The 21,865-nt window shown below is 37.6% G+C and overlaps 1 protein-coding gene across 1 annotated transcript; it reads right to left on the reverse strand.

Annotated features, from left to right (window-relative positions):
* Positions 1-6: 6 nt before the first annotated feature.
* Positions 7-21,186, reverse strand: LOC117297552 (single-stranded DNA-binding protein 3-like). Its single transcript, XM_033780648.1, has 11 exons — positions 21,168-21,186; positions 10,392-10,453; positions 9,852-9,934; positions 9,478-9,514; positions 9,101-9,136; positions 7,473-7,527; positions 3,190-3,246; positions 2,141-2,211; positions 1,854-1,926; positions 1,336-1,454; positions 7-569 (listed from the first exon to the last, which is right to left on the reverse strand). The coding sequence occupies exons 2-11, from the start codon at positions 10,440-10,442 to the stop codon at positions 453-455; spliced, it is 699 nt and encodes a 232-aa protein (XP_033636539.1). The 5' UTR covers positions 10,443-10,453; positions 21,168-21,186; the 3' UTR covers positions 7-452.
* Positions 21,187-21,865: the final 679 nt, after the last annotated feature.

Genomic DNA, 21,865 nt, shown 5'->3' on the forward strand with positions numbered 1-21,865 from the left:
TCCTTTATTGTTCAACATGGCCTCTGCTGTGTTGACATAAGTCACATGATAAATTCGTCCAGTGGGCTGGTGCCTCTACCTGAGAACTATTTGAATATTAACTTTGTACACCCTTCACTAAGGTACCAGACAAGTTAGTACATAGCATTATAAATACATGCTATGCAGTTCATTTACATATCCATACACAAAACAGCCATCTTCGACAAACATTGTCCAAAAATACCTTAGTTGGAACTTTACAGTAATGTACGCCTGGAAAAAAAGATGGCTGCTGCGTAAAATCCAGGCCCGTAAGGCTGTGCAATTTGGCGCCCTTTATCAGAATTTACCATGTGATTCACATCCTTATCTGTCACAGCACCAGAAATCGCAGTCTTTTTTATTAAGGTGCATGGCACCAGGGCTGCGGGTGGGTGTGTGCTTGGGTATTTGTATATGTGGGCGTGTGGCTAGGGTTGATGCATAAAGTAGTCAGGATGCTCGCCAGGGGTGTCCTTCTCAAATCTTTTTGCCTCTTCCTGCATTGTTTCTTTAATCTTAAGTATCGCCGCTGACTCATTCTGGTCCTGCATAAACAAGAGAAAAAGTTTCTTACACAGAGACGAAGACAACACCTCAAGTATCATATAACGAATGTAAACAATTCCACTAAAAGTGATCTAAACATATCAATGCACCGAATTTTTGAGCGCGCGAGGGCGCTCTCAATCGTTTTTTTTATCACTTCCGGGGTTAAACGTGATTAGTCCTGCACAGTTTTAATAGGCGTTCTGTCACTTTTGTTGCACCGTAGTTTGAAGTTGCTTCAGAGGTGGATTAAAACGGCTTCTTTAAAAGTCTTATTGTCCATGACAAATTAGATTTCTGGGGTGGTAATGTGTTCCAGTAATTAATAACTGTTTTGGATATGAACGAATATAACCCCGGAAGTGACTGAGAGCGCCCTCACACGGTAAAAAATATGGCCCATTAAAGTTGAATGAAGCTGCCCAAGCAGGTTTTCTCTGGAACAAACCAAATGCCACATGAGAGAAATATGGAACACCCTTTGGATGAACAGAATTTCAATTCCTGCACCAATGAACCTTTCAATCAAGTTGCATCTTAGTGAAGGCATTGATAAAGGTAGTAAGTAGTTGACAAAATGGAGATGAAGAAATGACAGTGCATTTATTTCACCTCTAAACCAGATGTTTTCAGTGCCTGGTTTGCAAAAGTCTTCAAAATTTATGTTGGCATGACATTTGGCTTTTAATGAATGAAAAAAACAAAAACTCTTACTACAAAGAAATTACAAACTGATAAAAAAATAACAGTCCTAAATGTACTTACATTATCCTGGAAGTTTGTAAACAGCTGCCCGCCCATATCCCCATTGTCTTCCCTAGGTGTGCCCGGCCCGCCTGGCCCTTGATTGCTTGCTGGCGAGCTTTTCATACCGTCCATTTCACCTGAAAGATCAACAATAAAGAAAACTCTTTACATCAGACATGCTAGTTTGAAGTTGCCAAAAATAAAGAACATGGTTTTCTAGCTTTCTGTGACATTAGGCTGTGTAAGTTTTGCGCATATTTAAACATTGTTACCCCTTAGAGCGTGTTTCCTTCGATGCTTTAAAGCACTTTACATGGGAACTAAGTGGTCCAACATTTTTAACACCTGCCAGACTTGTACAGTATATTAACAGCTAATCCACAGATTTTGAAACAAATGTTTCGCAGAAGTTGATTACAGCACAGCTCAACTCTTCCGAATTATTTGATACAAATTTGTGACTTCCAAAAATTATTACTTGAATTAACTTTCAAACATATCAAAAAAGGTGATATTTTCTGTCTCCAGTGACTTACCGTTCATAACTGGAGGAATGTCCTGTGATCCCATAGGCATAGGTCCATCTGGTCCTGATCCCATTGGGAAATTCTGGGGGAAAAATGGTTGATTATTCAATGTTTACCCTAAAGCTCCACCATACCTCATAAAGGCTAATGGAGTTTACCCAACAAGTGAAAGCCATGTTCAAAATGCTAGCCTTGAAGGTGTGGTACTTTATGGAAATCTTGGCAACAATGTACCAAACGATTCTTATGTTGTAGTTCATAAGTGGTTATGGCTTTTAAATATACAGGCAACTTACCCCTGGTCCCATACTGCCACCCGGTACTGGTTTCATCATTGTGTACATGTTGTCACCCGAGTTGGTTGAATCTGAGTTGGATAAAGTTTGTTAAAATTCATGATGAGATATTGTTTCAGTCAGTAAATACACAAAAACAAACAAACAAACAAACAAACAAACAAACAAACAAACAAACAAACAAACAAACCAATAAACAAGCAAACTAACAAACAATATATCTAGCAGTTGCAACCAATAACTATTTTGAATGTGGCTTAATGAAAACTCTTGGTGTTTACAAAAGAAAGAAAAACAATTTTAACTGTGAAAACACAACCAGTGAAAACACCAGCAGATGAAAGAAAATCAATAACTTTCAAAAACCAGCTGTACCAACAAGATTGTCCATTGACAATTTCTTTTTGGAAGATCAAAATTTCTTCCACAGTACATTAAGCCACATTCTACTATCTCTGCCGAAAGTGCTCTTTTGAAAACTGCTTAAACTATATACTAAGAAATTTGACTAACTGATTTTTTACTGGTCCTCTACTGTTTGAACTACACATAGCCTTTGGACAACAAAAACAAAATAAACACAACTTTCTTCAGCAAATGTGATTAAAACCTACATAAAGTTAGGCATACAATAAAGAACATTTGTAAACTAACAGTTTTGTGTCATTTACATATTTTATGTTGCACAAACATATGAATCAGACTTGAACAAAGCCTACCTAAAATGAACGTACTGAAAAAACATCACACTAAATTAAGCACATCCCCCAAAGCAAACTTTACCTAATATCAAATCTGACATTAAATTCCCCATCAGTTGATTGCTTCAAGATATTTTCCTAAAATTGTAACTCATTTTCTTTCCACAACTGTTCCTACTTACTAATTCTTCCACAACAATTAATGCAATAACTTCCAGTTAAAAAAAAAAAAAAAATATTCCCCCTTGATTTCTAAATTGTAACTAATTTACATGGATATTGCCAATTCAAATTTAGCATTTAATCTATAAGCCCTTCAAGATAAAAATATGAGTTTTGTTTTGTCACCTCTTCTTGAGCTACCCTGTGACATACGCCGGTCCGTAGACATGGCTTGGGGGGTGCCTGCATACAAAAACAGTCATATTTAATCTCCTGCTAGTCCTTGTCCAAACATGTGCTTTTTATGTTTGTGGATCCGTTCTGTGCCTGTGCGCCCCCGGGCGGCGAGGAAAAATAGCCATTGTGATACAGTGAGGGGAATGACTTCACACAAGCGGGTCGAAGATGAATTTAGCTACACAGAGCAGTTTACGATCAACAATTTAAAATGCTTTTCTGCGTTTTTTCTTCAATGGGCATATGTAAGATCTCCATAGATAAGTTTCAATAAAGGGAGAAACATTTGTGGAAGACTTCATATCAATTATTTTCAAGATATGGTTCAAAGAGTTGTTGTTGATTTTTGGAGAAAGTTACTCTAAAAATTTAACATTTCAGTTTTGTTTTATTCAGGTACTTTATCCAAAATTGAACAATTTGAATAACACAATAATTTTGAAATAAGCTTTGATCTTGAATGTTTGTGTGAAGTCTTTTACATCAGCAATCACATATGGATAAAATGTGAATTTTGGTACTTCATCAGGGCCCACACACACATAACGGATAATAATGGTGTAAAATGTATATTGGTCTGAGTTGAGTCATTGTTGTGTTAACAGTGGTATGCATTCGTATTTGAGTTATGTTAACTTGTTATGTAACACCACAGAATGTGCTCACTTCAGTGGAAATGCTCTAGAAGTGTTTGGGATCGATAGAGGGGTCAATGAACATTTTGAACATAATTTGTTCTCATTTTCAAGACAAAATTCTAATATATTTCAATCGCTTTGGTAGTGTAACCAATCAGTGTTTTACTTAAAATAAGCAAATTCAACGAGGGCAGCCATCTTGGTGTTTTTTTTTCCAGTCCAAACCGAGGATTGTAGGTAAATACTCTGGCCCTGTGTGATACACTGCAACTAGTGGCAAACAGGGAACTTGAAAAGTTATAGATATTAACTTTCTTCAGGTATTAAGCTTTTAGTTTTGTAAAAGAAACCATTTGAGGCATACCGATTAGATTGAACACCACTTTAAGTTAATAAACGCTTCTGCAGGTTACACTTTGTCTGTAAGTTTGTCAAAAACAATCACACCGTTCTCACCAGTGAAGAGAATTTCACCAAACAAAGATTATCGAATTATTAGAATTAGTTGTGTAAAACTTGGTGTGCATATAAACCATATCACTGGTTAGTGCTAAGATTCAAAATGTCATATAGTTGGTTGCTTGTGTTTGGAAGTTTGTGTTGTTAAAAGGAATTCAGTGAAATAGTGTGTATTTTGTAAACTTTGAATTAAATGTGTTATAAATGTCTCAGCACTCAAAATTAAGGATTATTAAATAGTGTTAAAATTTGTTTATGAATATGTATTCGTTTGTCTGGTTAGTACCTCCATCCATAAATATATGCATGTATCAAAACGTCATGTACATGTAACTAGTTGGATTATTATGTAGCATTTTTGCAGAATTTGTTTGGCTAATATTTAGCCTTTGAGAGAGACTCTGCTATGGTCAGAAAAGTCAGGTCATAAACTTTCTGCGGTTCGTGTAGATTTGAAATATGCATTGAAATGTATCAGTATTTGTATGCATAACTGAACTGCTTTAGCATCAATTTGACAACATACATGTGTTTTTTTTACTCGCTTAAAGCAGCACAACAATTTGGTTTGTACATGTATATAGTTTGACTGATGTAATGCACTGGTATTATTTCTGAATTTTTGTTTTCTTTCTGAAATGGTGGTACATGTATTGGTAGTAATAATTCCACACAAATAACTTTCTTCCAAGCTTTCAAATGGGATCACTGCAGTAATTAAGTGAAACTCATCCTGCATACAAATAAGCCAGATTGCGTGTTAGATTTGAATATTGTCTGGTACAATGAATTGCTTTGTCACAAGTTATCACTTAAATTTAAATTCTTTAGACTATCGAGACTTTGCTATGTCACATGATTAGGGGCGAGCTTTTGCGTAGTTATGTAAGAGACGGTGAGCACCCATACCCAATTCTGAATGGATGTGTATGGCTCAATGGTACCAGGGTTTGCTCATCTGGAGGTTGCTATGCAAAAGCTTGCCCCGAACCATGTGACATAGCAACTATCTGTATAGTCTGAGGAATTCAAATTTAAGCGGTACATTGTGATTAAGCAAGTCACTGTACCAGACATTATCCAGATCTAACTCGCAAATGGCTTATTGGATGGAGTACGGAGAAAAGCGCCCTCTCTTGGTCTTCCTCAAAGCAGTTTCAAGCAGAAAGCATCAAGCCAGACAGTGAGCCGTCACTTGCGGTGACAAATCACTAGGGTACCGGAATCGGGGCAATGGAGAAATGATAGGCTCTTTGCTTAAGCAATGATTTAAAACAAAATAAATAATGCATTTGCATGATGTTGTTACTGTTTGCGTTGGTTTTGTAGAAGCATATGAGGACTTTGGTTGGTGGAAAATAAAAAAATTGCACTTGTTAGAGCAGGCACCCCTCAGAGCAATAGCTGCAACTTAGAGTCACAGTTTTTGGTTCTGAATCTTTACCCTTCCTGAAGAGTTACGTAGCCCCCCCCCCCCCCCCATAGGATTTTATTTAAAATGAACAACTATATTCAAGCTTCACATTTGGTCATCTTCAAAATCAACAAATTCAGAAATTCAAATTAGCAACAGGGATGTTAAAAATGTTTCAAATGACGGTGAAGTTATGTGCACTAACACTATCTAAAAAAAAAAGTCCCTCTGAGTGTTACACTACACTGGTTTAGTACATAACACATCATCGGCAGTTGGGAAGAATTATAACCTAAAAATAATAAAGTCTATTCCGACCCAAAACTTCCCTGAAAATACTTCCAACTCCCTTTGAAAAAAGTGAAATAGTAGTTGTTTTAAATCACACTATGTACATACTGATTAGGAAATCAAGTTACTAAGTCCATGTACATGTATTCGTATAATAGAGAAAGAAGGGTTATATCAACGGTGGGTGTTAGACTATGAGTTAGATTTTAAAAAGTTAACTAAGCTGTTAGTTGATTAATAAGCAGAAGCCATTAGTAATGATTATAATATGAAAAGAGAGACAACATGACAAAAACACCTTAACTAGTGAAATCTAAAAGCTTTACTTCTTATGAGTGGAAGCACAAGACAGTATCATAGCTGCTTGTGGCAATTTATGCCGACTTGGTCGGCACTTGAGCGAGAATGTTTAGATCGTCTTAATGTTCCAAACGATGATTGCTTCGAGGGAGAAATGTGAGAAGCATTTTGTTTTGAACTCCAGGCAATGACACATGTTCGTTTAGCATCATGACACAATTGCTGTGTTTGACATATAACTTGCTGATGTCAAAAAGCATGGGGTTTGTGTTTAGAGGCAAGCAGCGTATGCATGGGGGTTTCATGTGTGGGAAGTCAGCTAAAGCCAAGCATGGTGTGGTTAAAAACATCAGCAATTCCACAGTTAATAGGTAGGCTCTATTTTATCAAATAGTGTTTAGTCTCGTTAAAGCAACAACCTGAAGCACCAAGCTTTGTGAGTTCTTAAAAACCTCTAAACCTCAAATTGATAATGATTAATGCTTGAATGAACATTTCCACTTCTTTGTGAGAATAAAACAGAAACTACTGGGCCTACCCAGAGTGGAATCAAGCTGTTTCAGCATTGAGGTGGAAATTGGGCCAAACTGAGGCCAACACAGGAAAACCAGAGGAATATACTTCATCCCCAAATAGCCAATTGCATACTGAATGAATTTTAAGGCAGCCAGTGTTTGAGTACTGCTGAAGTGATGGTGCAATGCTTCAAGATACATTTCTTGAAAACTTTTGTTTTCATGTGGTGCATCAAAAAGTGTATGTGGTGGCACTGAGTTCTTCCTCTAGATAGCAAAGGCCGTAGTGCCAAGGAGGTAGTAAGGTTATGAATGTAACTTTGTGCATCTTTGATTGCCTTTGGTGCTACAACCTAACATGCATAGCTAACTACTACAGTTCCTGCTAGGAGCATGCAGGGGAATTAGGATACTGCAACCTCTGAGGGCTGGATTGGGGAGAACGGATTTTAAGTTTAATGATGAAACAACACCTTTACTGAACAACAAATTTTGGTTGTACTTCACATGTCATGTGATTCATAATAACTTATAGTGCTTCACAGTTCAAGTTGGAAAAGTGTCCTTCGGAGAACCTTCCAAATTATTAAAAAGAAGGTGAAATTTTGAGTTTACCTTGTGGACTTGGCATGATGGGTGTACCAGGTTGACCCCCTCCCCCAGGTGGGCCCTGCAATATGGTAAAAACAAAAACATATACACTTAAATGGTTACCAGCACAAGAAAAATACGATGTCTTTACATGAACATACACAGCACAATAATAATTTCTACAACAGATCAATGCAACAACCATTAACAACAATAAATACTGAAAAGACACCTTTTCTCTAACAAAACTACGATTCTAAATCCAGTGAAAGACTCATGCATCTTGAACTCCAAATCATATTCTACATCAAGAAATAAAGAGTGTTAACAAAAAGGTGCATGAAAATTGTACAAACTCCTTTCAAATCCAGGATGGGGTGCCAGTCAGAAGCCAATGAAACTTTTGATGGCTGTTTAGCCAAGGATAACACCAAAGTTTATGATACATGTACAATATGGGACGTGGCAGCAAAGGGAACACCTACGAAGATATGGGACTTTTTATTTCACAACAAATTTACTGTGCTGTAAAACTGTTCATGAAAATCTGCAACACATTTTATCTCACATTGGTATTGTAACATTATTTTTACCCCTCCCTTTCCAAAACAGATATCGGCCATTTTCCACCTCTTCCACAACCTTGGAGTGGAGCTCTCAATTGCTCCCTTCATACTACTTAAGGAACATTTATGAGTGACTTAAAAGACTTGGACTTGGTTGACATTCATGAAAATTGTTAAAACTGTGCTAAATTCGGGGAAAAAAGGAGAAAAAAAGATGGCCAAAATAACATGCTCAAAATGTTAACAAAGACCACCTTGACGTTTCAGCTATTTATTGTTCATACGGTGGACTTGATACTCTGTATTAGTTAGTTAACACAACTTCTAAATGAATATAATTATTGCAACTTCTACGTACAGAACAACACTTAACATCCAACATGGTTGCCTGTAGTTTTACTACAGAAGTACATGTCAAAAGAATTTAGTGCAAAAAAAGAAAAGTTAAAATCGAACTCAACAAGAACATTTCTATTCAAAACCCACACCCAACTAAAACAGAAAAAAAACATGTGAATAATCAAATTCTTCCCCCGTGAAATGTACTACACAATTTGGAAAAGAAACAAAGATATGTTCTACTTGTATAGGACAATTGACAATCCATTGTCACATTCCTGTATCATGCAACACAAATCTACATGTGAAAGTGTGGTATAACTAAAAATCCTTATAAGAAAAGAACGAGATGCATATTTTATTGCTAACTTAGACTAAATAAAGGCTCACATCTCCTCAGTAAATTATGCGATCACTGACAGTGCAACATTGTAGTGAAACAGAAGAAAAATGCCCCAGTGTTCTTTTGCTTTCTTTGGCAGAAAAAGGAGGAAAGAAGTTTGTTTTCTGAGAAGGTTTCAAATTTTCATATTTTCGTCTTTTAACATCTACACACAGTTTGTTTCCCTGTGTTGTTTTTACAGTCAAGAACCTAGTCCCTTTCCACACATGCAACAGTTTTGCAATCAAACAATCCACATTCTAGATCAGAAAATAACACTGAAACAACAAAGAGCTAACATTTACACAGATAGAAACAAAATTCTAAGTACACATGATGAATGTTCCCGCAGTGATTTTACTTACAACAAAACCACCTGGTGATGCTCGAGAATAGTTTATCTACATTGAAAGAACAGTTTCATAAAAAAAGTTGTCAAGTTCTGAATGGATTGGTGTCTATTTATTAGAAGGCCCAAGTGAATGTCAACTCAAAAGCTGTAAACCCTCCCAAAGTTACAAGAAAATAAACAAGTACCCCGACTCAACTGGTGGTTAAGTGAATGTAAAAAGCTGTTTGTTGTACATAATAGTAGATGGAGAGATAAACAATACATTTTGTTTTTATTCTTACTCTACATTTTTTAAGAAAAACATTGTTAAACTGACTTGAAGCATTTCAAAAAACCAAAGACAAAGTTTAGAGTGATTGTATTATTGTAAACAATGTATTCTGTAATTACCGTTGATGTGTTGGGATTCCACGGTCTTCCTCCAGGCCTAAAAAAGAACAACAAATAGTCAATAAGGTCATGCCACAAATCACATGAAAATTAATTTGACATCAGTCCCAGAGTTTCCTGTGGCTACAGACTTCGCATGTGCATGTGAAAATTAATGTTCAACCGACATTCCTACTGAATCAGTTTCATAGAGGCAGTTTTTTTCTCGTAATGTCCTTCCCTGGACAGCCATGTTCATTTTCTTGAATGGCCGTTGTTCATTTAATCCAGTGGGGTTGATCTCCACAGCAATTAAAACTGTTATTGAGTTGTTCAGGATTTTACATTTTTTTACAACCTCATACATAGGAAAGAGTTTCAACATTTTAACTTACATTGATAAGGGCATTCCTCCAGGCATTGAGCCAGGGGGCGGTCTCATGCCACCACCGTAGTTCTGTGGAGAAAAGGAACCGTTCTAGAGAAAAAAAGAAAAACAAATTGGGTTTTATTACATTTAAGGGAGGGTGTACCTTTGGCAATTTCTCCAAAAATAAATTACCAAACAAAACAAAAAAAGAGCACTGGAGAGCTGCTGACATTGTTAAAACATTGTTAGAAGTAATGTAGCTTTGAACACAGAACATTTGAATCTGATAAAGGCTTCACACCTAAAATCAATAATCCAAAGCAACAATGGTCTTTTTCGTTCATTATTTTCTTGCAACTTTGATGAACAACAGAGCCAAACTGTTTACGAGTTTGTTTGTTATTGGGGGATCCCAATGTTTTGTAAACTACTTTGTTCAGAGGGTGCCAAACACATTTTTAAAAATGATTCGTAAGCATAGTTGGGATGACATTTTTCATCTTCACCTTAATTTGGAAATACAGGGAAAACTTTGTTAATAGCTGTAGCTATCTATTATACTCACTGGCTGCATTGGCATCCGAGGGTGGTTCATTCTTGGCATTGGGCCCCCCATGCTTGGATGACCTGCAAGATGTGACAGGGAACAAGACCATACAACAATTAGATTTTGAGACAAATACAATCTAAACGATGGGGGGGGGGGATCCTTCTACTATACCAGTAGCCTGAACATCTGACGTTGCACTACGAGGCTCATGATTTACGCTGATGTCCACAACTCCCTTTGACCTATCAATTCATGGGCTTTCATGGTGCTTGAGATTTGTAGTTTAATCCTTGCACATAAGGACAGGGGACCAGTCTAGGTTTGCAGTAACAACCACCCCACCAACAGAGGGCCCCTTCAACTGTATTTTTTTAAACTCAGCCTTATTTTATAAGTTGCACCAGACAATGGGTGTATATACAACAGAAAACTAAAGTCACAAAACTAAAACAGCTTGCTGGCAGCGAAATACACTTTTAAAGGAAATGACAAACAAGAGTAAAGCGAAGCGGCATTTTTTTTTATGGCCAATTGATCGTGGAAATCGTGTTGGCATCATAAATATTCAAGCAGAGAGAGGTTAAGGCAGAAACCTGTAATGATAAAGATCACACGCAGTAAAACTGCCTCCTAATGGATATTGTGTCTGAAAGTCGCTGATGACTATCGGTGGAAACTAACGCCGATGTAGGAAATGGAGATTCCCCTTACCACAGGGGACAGGATGGATACAGCCCAACGAGAACTCCGTACTAGCCCTCAGGGAGGTTCACTGAGTCAATGTTTGTATTGAGAATGTCGTCCACACACGTACACACACGCCGTGTTGTGAGGATCCACCGCTGTGCGTGTACACTTGCCTGATGGCCAAGTATAACATTTATCAAAGTATTCTGTTCCACTTAAATGGCATTTGCCAGAATCAAATAAAATGGCGGTTATTTAGTTAACACGAAACTGAGAGCGCACTCACTGTCAACATCGAAATGAAAACCTCTGAATTCAATGACTTCCTATCCCATTTATGACAGCACCACATCCCAGGAGCCCGACAGAGGTGGAAAACAACTTTGCCCGGGCGTGAACTGCAAAAGCAAACGCCTCCCCGATAATAACGCAAATATATGACATCAGTCGACCACAGGAATCAATGTTCTGTACGTCGAAACTCTGATCAATTCTTCCATTAGTCATATCGCGGAGACCATCGCTTCACCAAACTCCGCAGGTTCCCTGATTCTACCTATCTCCATTTTTTCTTCATCCCTCTTTAAGCCGGCTCCTGCTGTGTCATGTCGTAAACGATACTCCCACCCTTTGGCAAACTGCACCATTTCTATCCATTACTCGGTTCCTTTCTTCACACAGGGCCTCGCCAATAACATTCCAAATCATTCCAAGTTTTCTTTCAGGGGGGTCTTTGAAAGGCTTTTGGTCTTTATTTTTGGAGGCTTTTAGCTTGAGCAGGTGTTTTTCGCAGGGCAAAAACACACTTTGCTGAGTGTGAATCACCGGGAGCAGTTGCCAGTCGCACCCACGGGGTAAGATGCTGACACTAAGTCTGTGCCACAGAAGGATCCATACATTTGTATGTCAATGTTGCGCTTTCTCTTGTTATTTTTGTGGTAGCATTGACAATTACATGCAGAGCGCACTATTAGACCCGCTGGAATGTCTAGGCTATACTATCAGCATCTTTTGAGTATGATCTCGGGGGAGTTACCGATTATGACAAGTTGACAGGCAAAAAGGGTCAAGGATGGTTTTTAACACAATTTAAACGTCACTCTCAGCTTCTGACACCCTCAACATTCTGAGACAACATTCGGTCACCCCCCTCCCCCCCAAAAAAAAATTATCATACCCCAAGGCTCCATAAAGGTGTGCAAAACCATTCCTGTCGGAAGAAACAACCGTATTTAAAAAAAAACATTATCACTTTTAATGACTAAAGGTTACTAAGTGAGTAATTCCAAGACCGCTTATTATTTTCAAACCTCCGTTGCTAGTGTTTCCACAATCCAAAGCATAAATTCCAACCTAATTCTCAGTTAATTTAAAACCTCCCATGACCAATGACTCTTCTGAGTGCACTTAAGTGATAAAAACAAGATCTATTGTCTAACATACCTGGAAAGATTTTGCACCATTCAGAAACCTCTTCAAAACAATTAAGGTTGAGTGTTCAACAATGAACGGTGAGATAAAGGTGCTTGTATTTCAAAAACTTAAATGCATACATTTCCTGATTGATTAAGGGCTAAAGGGACCACAAAAACTGTTTTCTCGGTCACATGATACAAAGACTATTTAAGTTAATGGACCGATTTTAATGGCCGATTGTTAAAAATAAAAGGAAAACAAAATATCTATGCATGATTTAATTAATGAATTAACATTGACTTCCTTCTGTAAAGCAATGTCTCCTTTAGGTAATTCCGTTAAATAAACACATGATTTCCACTCTCTTCAAATCCTCCGTTTCAATTCAATTTTGTCCAATCTCCATCAACTCTGCCCGCTCCATTGTCTAGAATCACGATGCAAAGATTAATTTTGGAAGCTGCAGTTTCCGACAATTGAATTTCCCACACGGATGTGACTTGCTCACAGCACCAGTAGATAATCTTTTTCAAAGATAATTGTAATTTTAAAGGGACTTTATTACTAGTGGGATGAAATGGAACAAGCCACAAATTTTCAATAGAGGAATAAAAGAGACATTATTTCCAACAGGACAAGACAACCTTAAGCAGTTAACTTGGGATTTTGAATAAGTTGCTGTTCCGTAACACTGAAAAACACAGTAGAATGCACTTACATTACTAAGAACAGTGTGGCACAGTAGGAACAAATAAACGCAATGAGCGGATTTAAATTTAAACCAGAATGCAAAGACCTTATACAGTACACATTTTTTTAAATAATAGTTTATTTATTTATTTATTTGCTTTGTAGTTGTTTCCAATCTTTAGGATGCAAACTTTCATTATATTCTGGACACTTAGAAAAACATGTCCTATTGTGTTAAATAGGACCTTTAAAAAATGTTTTTGGTTTAACTCTTACATCAATGAGTACTACGTACTGTATACTCTGCTTGCAAATCCTGTGGAATACAATGCCACAATCATACTACTTGGGTTGGATTTGAACCTAAGACCCCCAAATTCTAGAGCAGATACGCAATACAACCATCAGGCAAACACTGTGACGAGAAGCCAGTTTCTTATTTTATAATCTTCTAACTAGAAACCCCTACTCTAACAGTTTATATGAACAACATTAGGCAGATCATTCGTAGAGCTATCAATAAGCATTCAAATTCGCTAGGTACAGGACAAGCTTGCTTAGCAAAGCAACATTACAAGCTGCTATATATCATAAGGCTGTTGTCTAGTTATTTTTTACTTTCAGTTAGCGATAATTGTTGTCGTTGGTTGCAAACAAAATTGTTGAAGAACAGGACTTTCTCAAGTTCTGGCTATAAGCCATTGCCAATTAAAAGCTACTAATTTGTTTCTGCTGACAACTTTGAAAGAATTTGCTCGCACTTCTTGAGTCTTATAGCAGGTCTTTGTACACATACATCATGTATGCATTTCAACTTCTGTAGTCAAGGTTCTCCAGCAATGACTGACTGCATCGCTGGCGGGCGCTGATGGAATTTCTCCATTTTATTAAGTAACCGAGTGAATGATTTGCACTGGCATATCACTCTGGAGAACAGACAATCTTCTTTAATGGCTAGCGACAAACACATTTCTGCTTCTAAAGTTTCTCATATCAGTGAGTCTGTGTTCACAATCAAAATCTAGACAACATTGCACCCCTGTTTCCTTCGAATGCAGTGGACAGCTGTTAAAAATGATGGTTTAAAATAAACTAGGAATCACATGGTACAATTTGAACAATTATATGAAAGTCTTTCAGAATCTCAAAAGAAGTTCAAGAGAAAAAAATCATGTGAAGGCCACCTCAGGCAAACAAATCAAATTTTGCAATCAGAAAAAACCATTCAAAGACATCAGCTATACAAAAGCAATCTATTATCACTTCGACCAATTTTCAACTACCTTACAAAATCGATTTGCTTTTTACGATACCAGATGTTTCCACCTTTCACCACAGTGACTTTCCACCATTTGAAGAATACCTGAGTATATGCTCGATGTCCAATAATACAAGAAAACCAATTAGTCGTCAAAACTAGACAAATATTTTTCTTATGTTATGAAAAAGCAGCATGCGTCCTCTCACTGACAAAACATCAAATTTCCCCTCACACCCAAAGTCAAATTAATTTCACCCAAAATAATCAAAATGATGAACACGAAGAACAAACTGTCCTCATGGACCATCGCTCTGAGAAAAAAAAAGAGGAGAAAAAAAGCATCCAATCAACTCTCCTCACCCGGAGGATAGATCTAGAAATTCCCCAAAATCCAAACTGCTACTTTCAATTTTGTTTTACGAAGAGGGATTCTACTAATCAAAAACAAGCAGGTTACCCGACTACTTCAAGTAATTCTTTCCATGAATATAAACCCAACAGCCCCCATGGCAAGACGTGCAACTGATACCCCCTCCTCTATTCCATCATTTTCAGCTAAATCCTGTTTTAGTGCAAGGCCCATTTGTTAATATTGCAGTCATGATTCAATTTGCGTCCCGCTTTTTATGGATTAATTTTGTCCTGAGCTGGGAATCTCTTGAAATTCAATATCTGTCACAGCCGGACCCTTTCTTCTGTCTGTCTTTATGTAAAATTGGTTTAATATTACACCTGCCTTTGGTAGACTTGCTCAGTCTGTCACGGTGATGCAGATGTTTGGGGGTGTAATTAAATGCATTGTGGCTAGTCTAAGATGATGAAAATTTTGATTGCTTCTGGAGTGGAGTAAGGGCTGATTGATAGTGACATACATGTACATGTAGCAGTTACATATGTTTGCACAATTGAAAAGACTGCATGCACTTTTGGGAAGAAACTTGAATGTCAAGCAGCCAAGCCGCAGAATATTAGCAAACACTTATCCTGTCACCAATGAATTTACACATCAAATGCTGGCTACGTCTAGCTACAAACTCCATTTCATAAGAAATCAGATCATTTCAGAGAAAGTTGTCTGGAAGCTTAATAATGGTGATAATTTCATAAAGTACTAGGAATTACTACTTTCTAAGGCTTGCCTCTTAACCCTAATTTTCCCCGACTAGTTGACTAGTAAGTATTGTTTGAATTAGCTTTGCATGATGTGGATAAAGAGGTAGAAACAATAAATAAATAGTAAGCGGGTATAACCATGCGTAAATTTCTTGTGTTAGTGTTGGCTCTGACAAGAGCCGGTGTGGTCTCGACAATTCACACAGTATACTCTGTCTCGTCTTTAGGAGAATGCTGAACTAGTTGACTAGTACATGGAAAGTTACTAACAAAAAATTGTTTTCTCAAGTAGACTTCCCATTAAGCAAAAAAAAAAAAGAATCTCATCTGCAGACAATTCAATTATCCTCAACATCTAATAATCAACTCTCAACCCAGAGCTGCATGCACATCCAGCATACCAACATTCCTTTAAAACCTTATTATTAAGCAATCAACTAAAGCAAACACATGATACCTCCAGTAGGATCCATTCATATAAACCCTCCTACTATATATGAAGTGCACCAGGTATTATCCAAGGCCTCTCTCTACTAGGGAATCTTTACTCCCTCACGTAATCCTACACCCAAAGTCCACAGAGTATTTTCTTATTATGTCTTTTTGTGTCGCAAAAATGAGCGAAACCACAAAAAATACACTTTATCGAAGATGTACCACACTCAGATCCAATAAAACTATTTTGCAGAGTTGTTATTATTATTATTATTTCTTTTGCAATTTCATATAAAAATACACAAATATGTACACATAGAAGAATCAACCTTTTTTTTTACTCTAAATCATATATAAATAAATAAAATAAACTTTGAAAAGTTTGTTTCAAAAGGTGGTCGCATTGTTCAGATAATGCTGAAAGTTTGAAGCGAATAATCCCCAATAGAAATACACATTATCTGAAAAAAGTCACTGAAAGTAAACACTTTTCAGGTTCAAATTTTGGGGCATCAAACTGATATCTTTTAACAAAACTACATTCCTTTGAAGTAAAATGTTTTTCAAAATGCTCTGTACTATCAAAGTGTGTAGGCTTCTAACATAATGTGATTCCCAAACGCAAACCTTCCCTTTATGAATTTCTTTTACAAAAAATTTAACAAAATATGTCAACACTAAAGTAAATGGGTTCATTTCTTCATGATTACAAACAAAATAATATAACCCAAGCTCATGTGCAAACCCCTTGTAGTTGATTGATGAAAAACAAACTCGGTCATCGGACTGTCTTCACCTTTTGTGTCTGCGTTAATGAAGTGTCAAATGGGTTCCTAATTTCACATGTAGCTTAATCAACCTTATCACAAAGGTGTTACGGGAGTGTCTACCACAGAGGTTGAGGTTGAGTCTGGGGACAAGGTTGTTTATATAGGACAGGCAAATCAAAATGCAAGTGCCAACAGTTGAATGTGTATTTCTGAGTAACAGAGTTTGTCTTTTTGAACAAATACATCCAAATTAATGTACATAGTCCCCTCAATTCACTATAGCCTCTTTCACACTAACAATGTTCCTAGACATTCCCAGGAGTTTATATGAATGCATTCACACTTGAATTACTAAAATAACCCCTGCAAATTCCTGGGATAAGCCACTTCCTGGGAAAACTGGGTCAAGTGTGAAACAAAGTTTCCAGGAAACAAAGTTTCCAGGAAACTTGTGGGGTGGTTTTTCATGGAAAATGGCCCAGTGGTGTGAACAGGGCTTTACATAAAAATACTTCTTGTTTCCATATCTTCCACAATGCCTTTATACGCTTGACCCATGGTATGTGTTCACTATCGTCAACTTTGTCATAAAAAAACATATTTGTGTTTCAAATTTCATTACTGGAACCTTTTAAGTCACTTCAAGCTTTACTGCTCTCCCAAATCCACTCATAAAATATTCATGAACCACACAAGAGGTCCACAATTGGATAAACAGAAAGGATTCCTTGACTGAACTCATCTCATCAATATTCATGATGCTAATCACCTCACAACCATTCCTTCCACAGCCGACTGGGTCTCTTGGAATCTCAGCAAGTGCAGACGGGATGCAGTAACTGGATGAACTCATAAATATTTACAGGGTTAATCACCTTGCTTTACTTTCACAGTCGATAAAGCCAGAGTGCTTTGGAGAAACTCACACCTGTCCGGTTGAATGCACGTGGCCATCTCAAAGCTGACTTGGTAAACCATTAGTCAGACTCAGACACAAGGCCCATCAATGGATGAGGCACTTTGGCCCATCTCGATTGAATACAATTCCTAAAAATCAAGATATTTACCAGTTGTACAGAGGCCTACATGTAAGTGCCAATGGGGGGGGGGGGGGCACAGCCTCTGTAAATAGCTTTAATTTGACCCAGTCCAGGCATTTCAGACAGTGAGTAAAAGAAGTAATTTGCAGTTTTTGTGCCGCACTGAATAGGTACTTGTATTAAAGGACTTGGAAGGCATACACAATAGAAAAAAGACCAGGCATGTAATACTAAAATGGGTTATGTATGCAGACCCACTGATATACATCCAAGGTATAATTAGCTCCCTGGAGGTTCTATTGCCACACTAATAACTCCCCCAATCCTATTTCTTGATTGGTAATAATACGAGGCCCTAGTCCCCCCTAGGCTTGCATTTCACACACACTAAGATGTCTGATTAGTTCTAGCCTGACTAGAGTTGCTGAAATAACGCATGCGGAGTGAGAGACACAGTGAAGGGCACAGTGACGGATCGTGCCTCGTTTGTTATATTGCCCTCTTAAGGCATGCAGAACAACTCAACCCCCCTGACTGCTGGGCAATTTTCAGATCACTAGCAAACCACCGGCGTCTAACGCCGCAGCAACAACAACAACAACACACTTAGTAGGCAGCGGGCCGGCTTGGTGGCTGGACTCGTGTTCTTGAAAGCTGCGTCTCGTTCCACCTGCAAATTGACAATTCTCTCTGAGGGTTTTTCAAGGGTCCGGGGAAGGCAGTGCAGTGTTCGGAGATACTATCACATCAGCCAGTAAGTACATGTAAATGTAAGATCACTCCAGTGAGATACTGAAATACAGATTTAGACTACAGTTACTGATCAATGCTCCCGATACATATAACTTTGATGTATCTTATTTTCAAGGCACTGTATTTAAGTTTTGTTGTTGTGATGTTAATGCTGGGATAAAATCTTACAACTCGTTGAGGGTTAACATCGTATTTTTCACTTGATGTATAATTAAGTGCAGTTGTGTTTAAGTGCTATGTTCATGTGTATTTTAATTTCCCTGCATGGTGTTCATTTTATATAGACAATGCAAATAGTGTTAAGTTTGTTTATGTCTTTATTATTAGTTAATTTTTATGTTTCCCAACTCTTATCTCATTTTTATGAGGCAGTTTGTGATATACAGCTAAAAAGAAAATGTAAAAGTTGTTTCTTGACACCTCTTTTTAGAGATGCAAGAAAATCTGGATTAACACAAATACAAGCTCCAAAGCCTTCCGCAACAAACTGATGGAGCAGACGAAACGGTTAGGGAACCCTCTCCCTGACTTGATCTAAACCTGTCAGATGCATTAATTTGTTTCCCCCTACCATGAGTGAATCATAAACAATTTCAGACTACAATTGCCAACTCGAGTGTCTCACACTGTGATTGGTATTTTCTTTCTTGAATTCGATGAGCTCCCCGTGTTTTTTAATATCAAAACTGACACAAAGCAAGAAGTGCATAACTCTAAATCACTGATAAAAAAAATAAAAAAATGGGGATAAGCACCATGGAGAAATTGGTCATCGCCATCGCCGTGGCAACCAGACCACATTTGAAGTCAATCAAGGGTGACCGTAGGGAATTCAATGTGTATTCAGGTTTCACTTTCCACAGTAGTTAATTTCAAGCTGTCTCTTCAAAAACCTCATGGATGGGAAATGCAGTCTGGTGTACAGACAAGTGCACCGGACTACTCCAATGCACTTGCACGATAATGTAAACACATGGGGGAAGGATTAGACTTGCTCCATGTCCCCGGACTGTCGGAGACCAAGTTTCGTGACAACCAGACAGAGTAGACATGCGAATTTAATTAATCAAGTCCCGGCTAACATGTCCTGTGACCAGTTAATGATTACGTTACTATATTAAGGGATGATGATGAACGCAACAGTTCCATGAACTCATGAAAATCACGGAGGAAGGATATTGTATTTGATGCCCATCCCATACAGGATCTTCATAACTCTTGAAACACAAAACACAACCTTACTTGTTAGTTTTCTTGTTACCTTGGACGCAGAGCATAATTAGGGCCAGTGAGACTGGCGAACCTAACCAATGGTCCTTAGCTCAGCTGCAATTCAAGTCTGACATTTACTGTTATTTTCAAAAATGAGAATATTTTCAGCTGAAATTTCTGTCATATTTGGTTTTCTTTTTAGCTACCTTTGTGAATGCCCGTCTGATTATTTGAACTAGGGTTGTGAGAACGCTGTTAAACCACAGTAAAAATGTATGCCAATATTGGACTCAAGTCTCGTTACAACTGATGTTAACAAACATCAGGAAACTGAAATTAATAAAACAAATATTATCTTAGGATGCATACTATTGGCTTGGAGGTTAGTAAGATGTGCAGAAACAAAAACATCAACCAGAGCATTACAAAAATTAATTTAAAACTCATAAAATAAAAGACATAGTGCCAGAACATGTAGTCACTCACAGTTGTTTTCAACGAATCATGAGATATATATTTGACATGCTGATCGATGCAAACATGCTTGCTTAGTAACCCGTGCAAACCAACATCGAACTGAGTTGAATATCCAGTACAATGGTCAATGTTCCTTTCAACTAACATTAGAAATTTGAACTATCCATGTTAATAATGAATTCCACCCAGGGCCAAGATTTTAGTTTACCTCCACAAATGATACAATAGCGATCACAAGTACCGGACTTCAGAACATTTATTATTAATTTCAAAACCCACAGTCAGGGACCCAGACGGAAAAAACAAAAAGAACAGAAAGGATGCATTTTGATTAGAGCATACCACAAGGTGTAACCAAAGTAAACACAAAGCCAATAACCCCTCAAGGTTCGGGCTGTCCATGGCAATCTGCTCAGACAAACCCCTAAATGTCATCCTAACTTAGAGGAGTAATGGCGTCCACCAAACTATTACCATGGCAACGCATCTGACTGCTACCTGGCTTTTACAATGGGATCGAAACATCAAAATAAAGCTGGTAACGAAAATGTGCAAACAAACTTGGCCACATGTTGTGTGTGAGAATCTTGATGTTGGAAAGGAATAATGACAACAGAAACAGTTACTATCAGGCATTAGGAAAACAATGTGCATTCAAAATTCCAGCATCAGCAAGGTCAGAGTGGAGAAAATTTCACTTAAAAATCAAGCATTCCAATGCAGTTGTTAACATTTAGAGTGGATTAGCATTAGTGTCCATTAGGGCCCACCAGTGTCACTTAGTTCCTATCGGGTATTAGTTTTTGTCAAGTAGGTTTTTGTCTTTAAGAGCCTGTGTCATTCAGCTCAAAAACATTCTTAGCACAGCCCGATCACAAGCAGGATTTCAACAAAAGCTCAGAACAAAAATGGGTCAATGAATGTTTCTCGCACTCACCTTCCTTCTTGACCGCAAAAAATCCTGAAGAGACAAAGAAACCAACAATAAGTTGGAATAGTTTTTTTGGTTGGGGGGAAGACTGTGTCTTAAAAAATTATTGATCATGTAAAAGATATATGCATTCTAAATAAGACATCATGATTGAATGGTTTTATAAACCAATATTTCTTCTTTTGAGGTTAGTAGTAGAAAGTTAGTTCATACATTCACAAGGGATTACCTATTTATCAACTTCTATTATCATCATAAATTGGACCTTACTAAACCAGACAAGTGACATCCCCCACCCCCTTTGCAGGTCTGTCTTTCCTCACAAACTGAACATCCATTTGTAAACATGTTTGTGATAGCAAATGCAAGTCCTCTAAAACCCATTTCCATAGAAAAAGCACCTCTGCACGCCCAAAGGTTAATTTCATGCCTAAATTTTTCCACCACAATAAGTGGGTGTCAGGCACTTAAGGGGGCCACAATTTTCTTCCGAGATCAATGACAAATCTCCCCTGAGGTGGAAACAAGTTTTTTGTTACAGCCATTAAAAAGCGGGATCATCAGATCAAGTGCCATTTTGAAAATGAAGCCGAGTGCGTTTGTTGAATGTCTAATCTAGTCCCTGGACTATAAAAGACAACAATTACTGGCCAACAAAACAGTCCATTAGGACAGTGGTCACGATGGCTCAAAAGACGTCATTC

This window comes from Asterias rubens, chromosome 12 (assembly GCF_902459465.1).
Source record: "Asterias rubens chromosome 12, eAstRub1.3, whole genome shotgun sequence".
NCBI lineage: Eukaryota > Metazoa > Echinodermata > Asteroidea > Forcipulatida > Asteriidae > Asterias > Asterias rubens.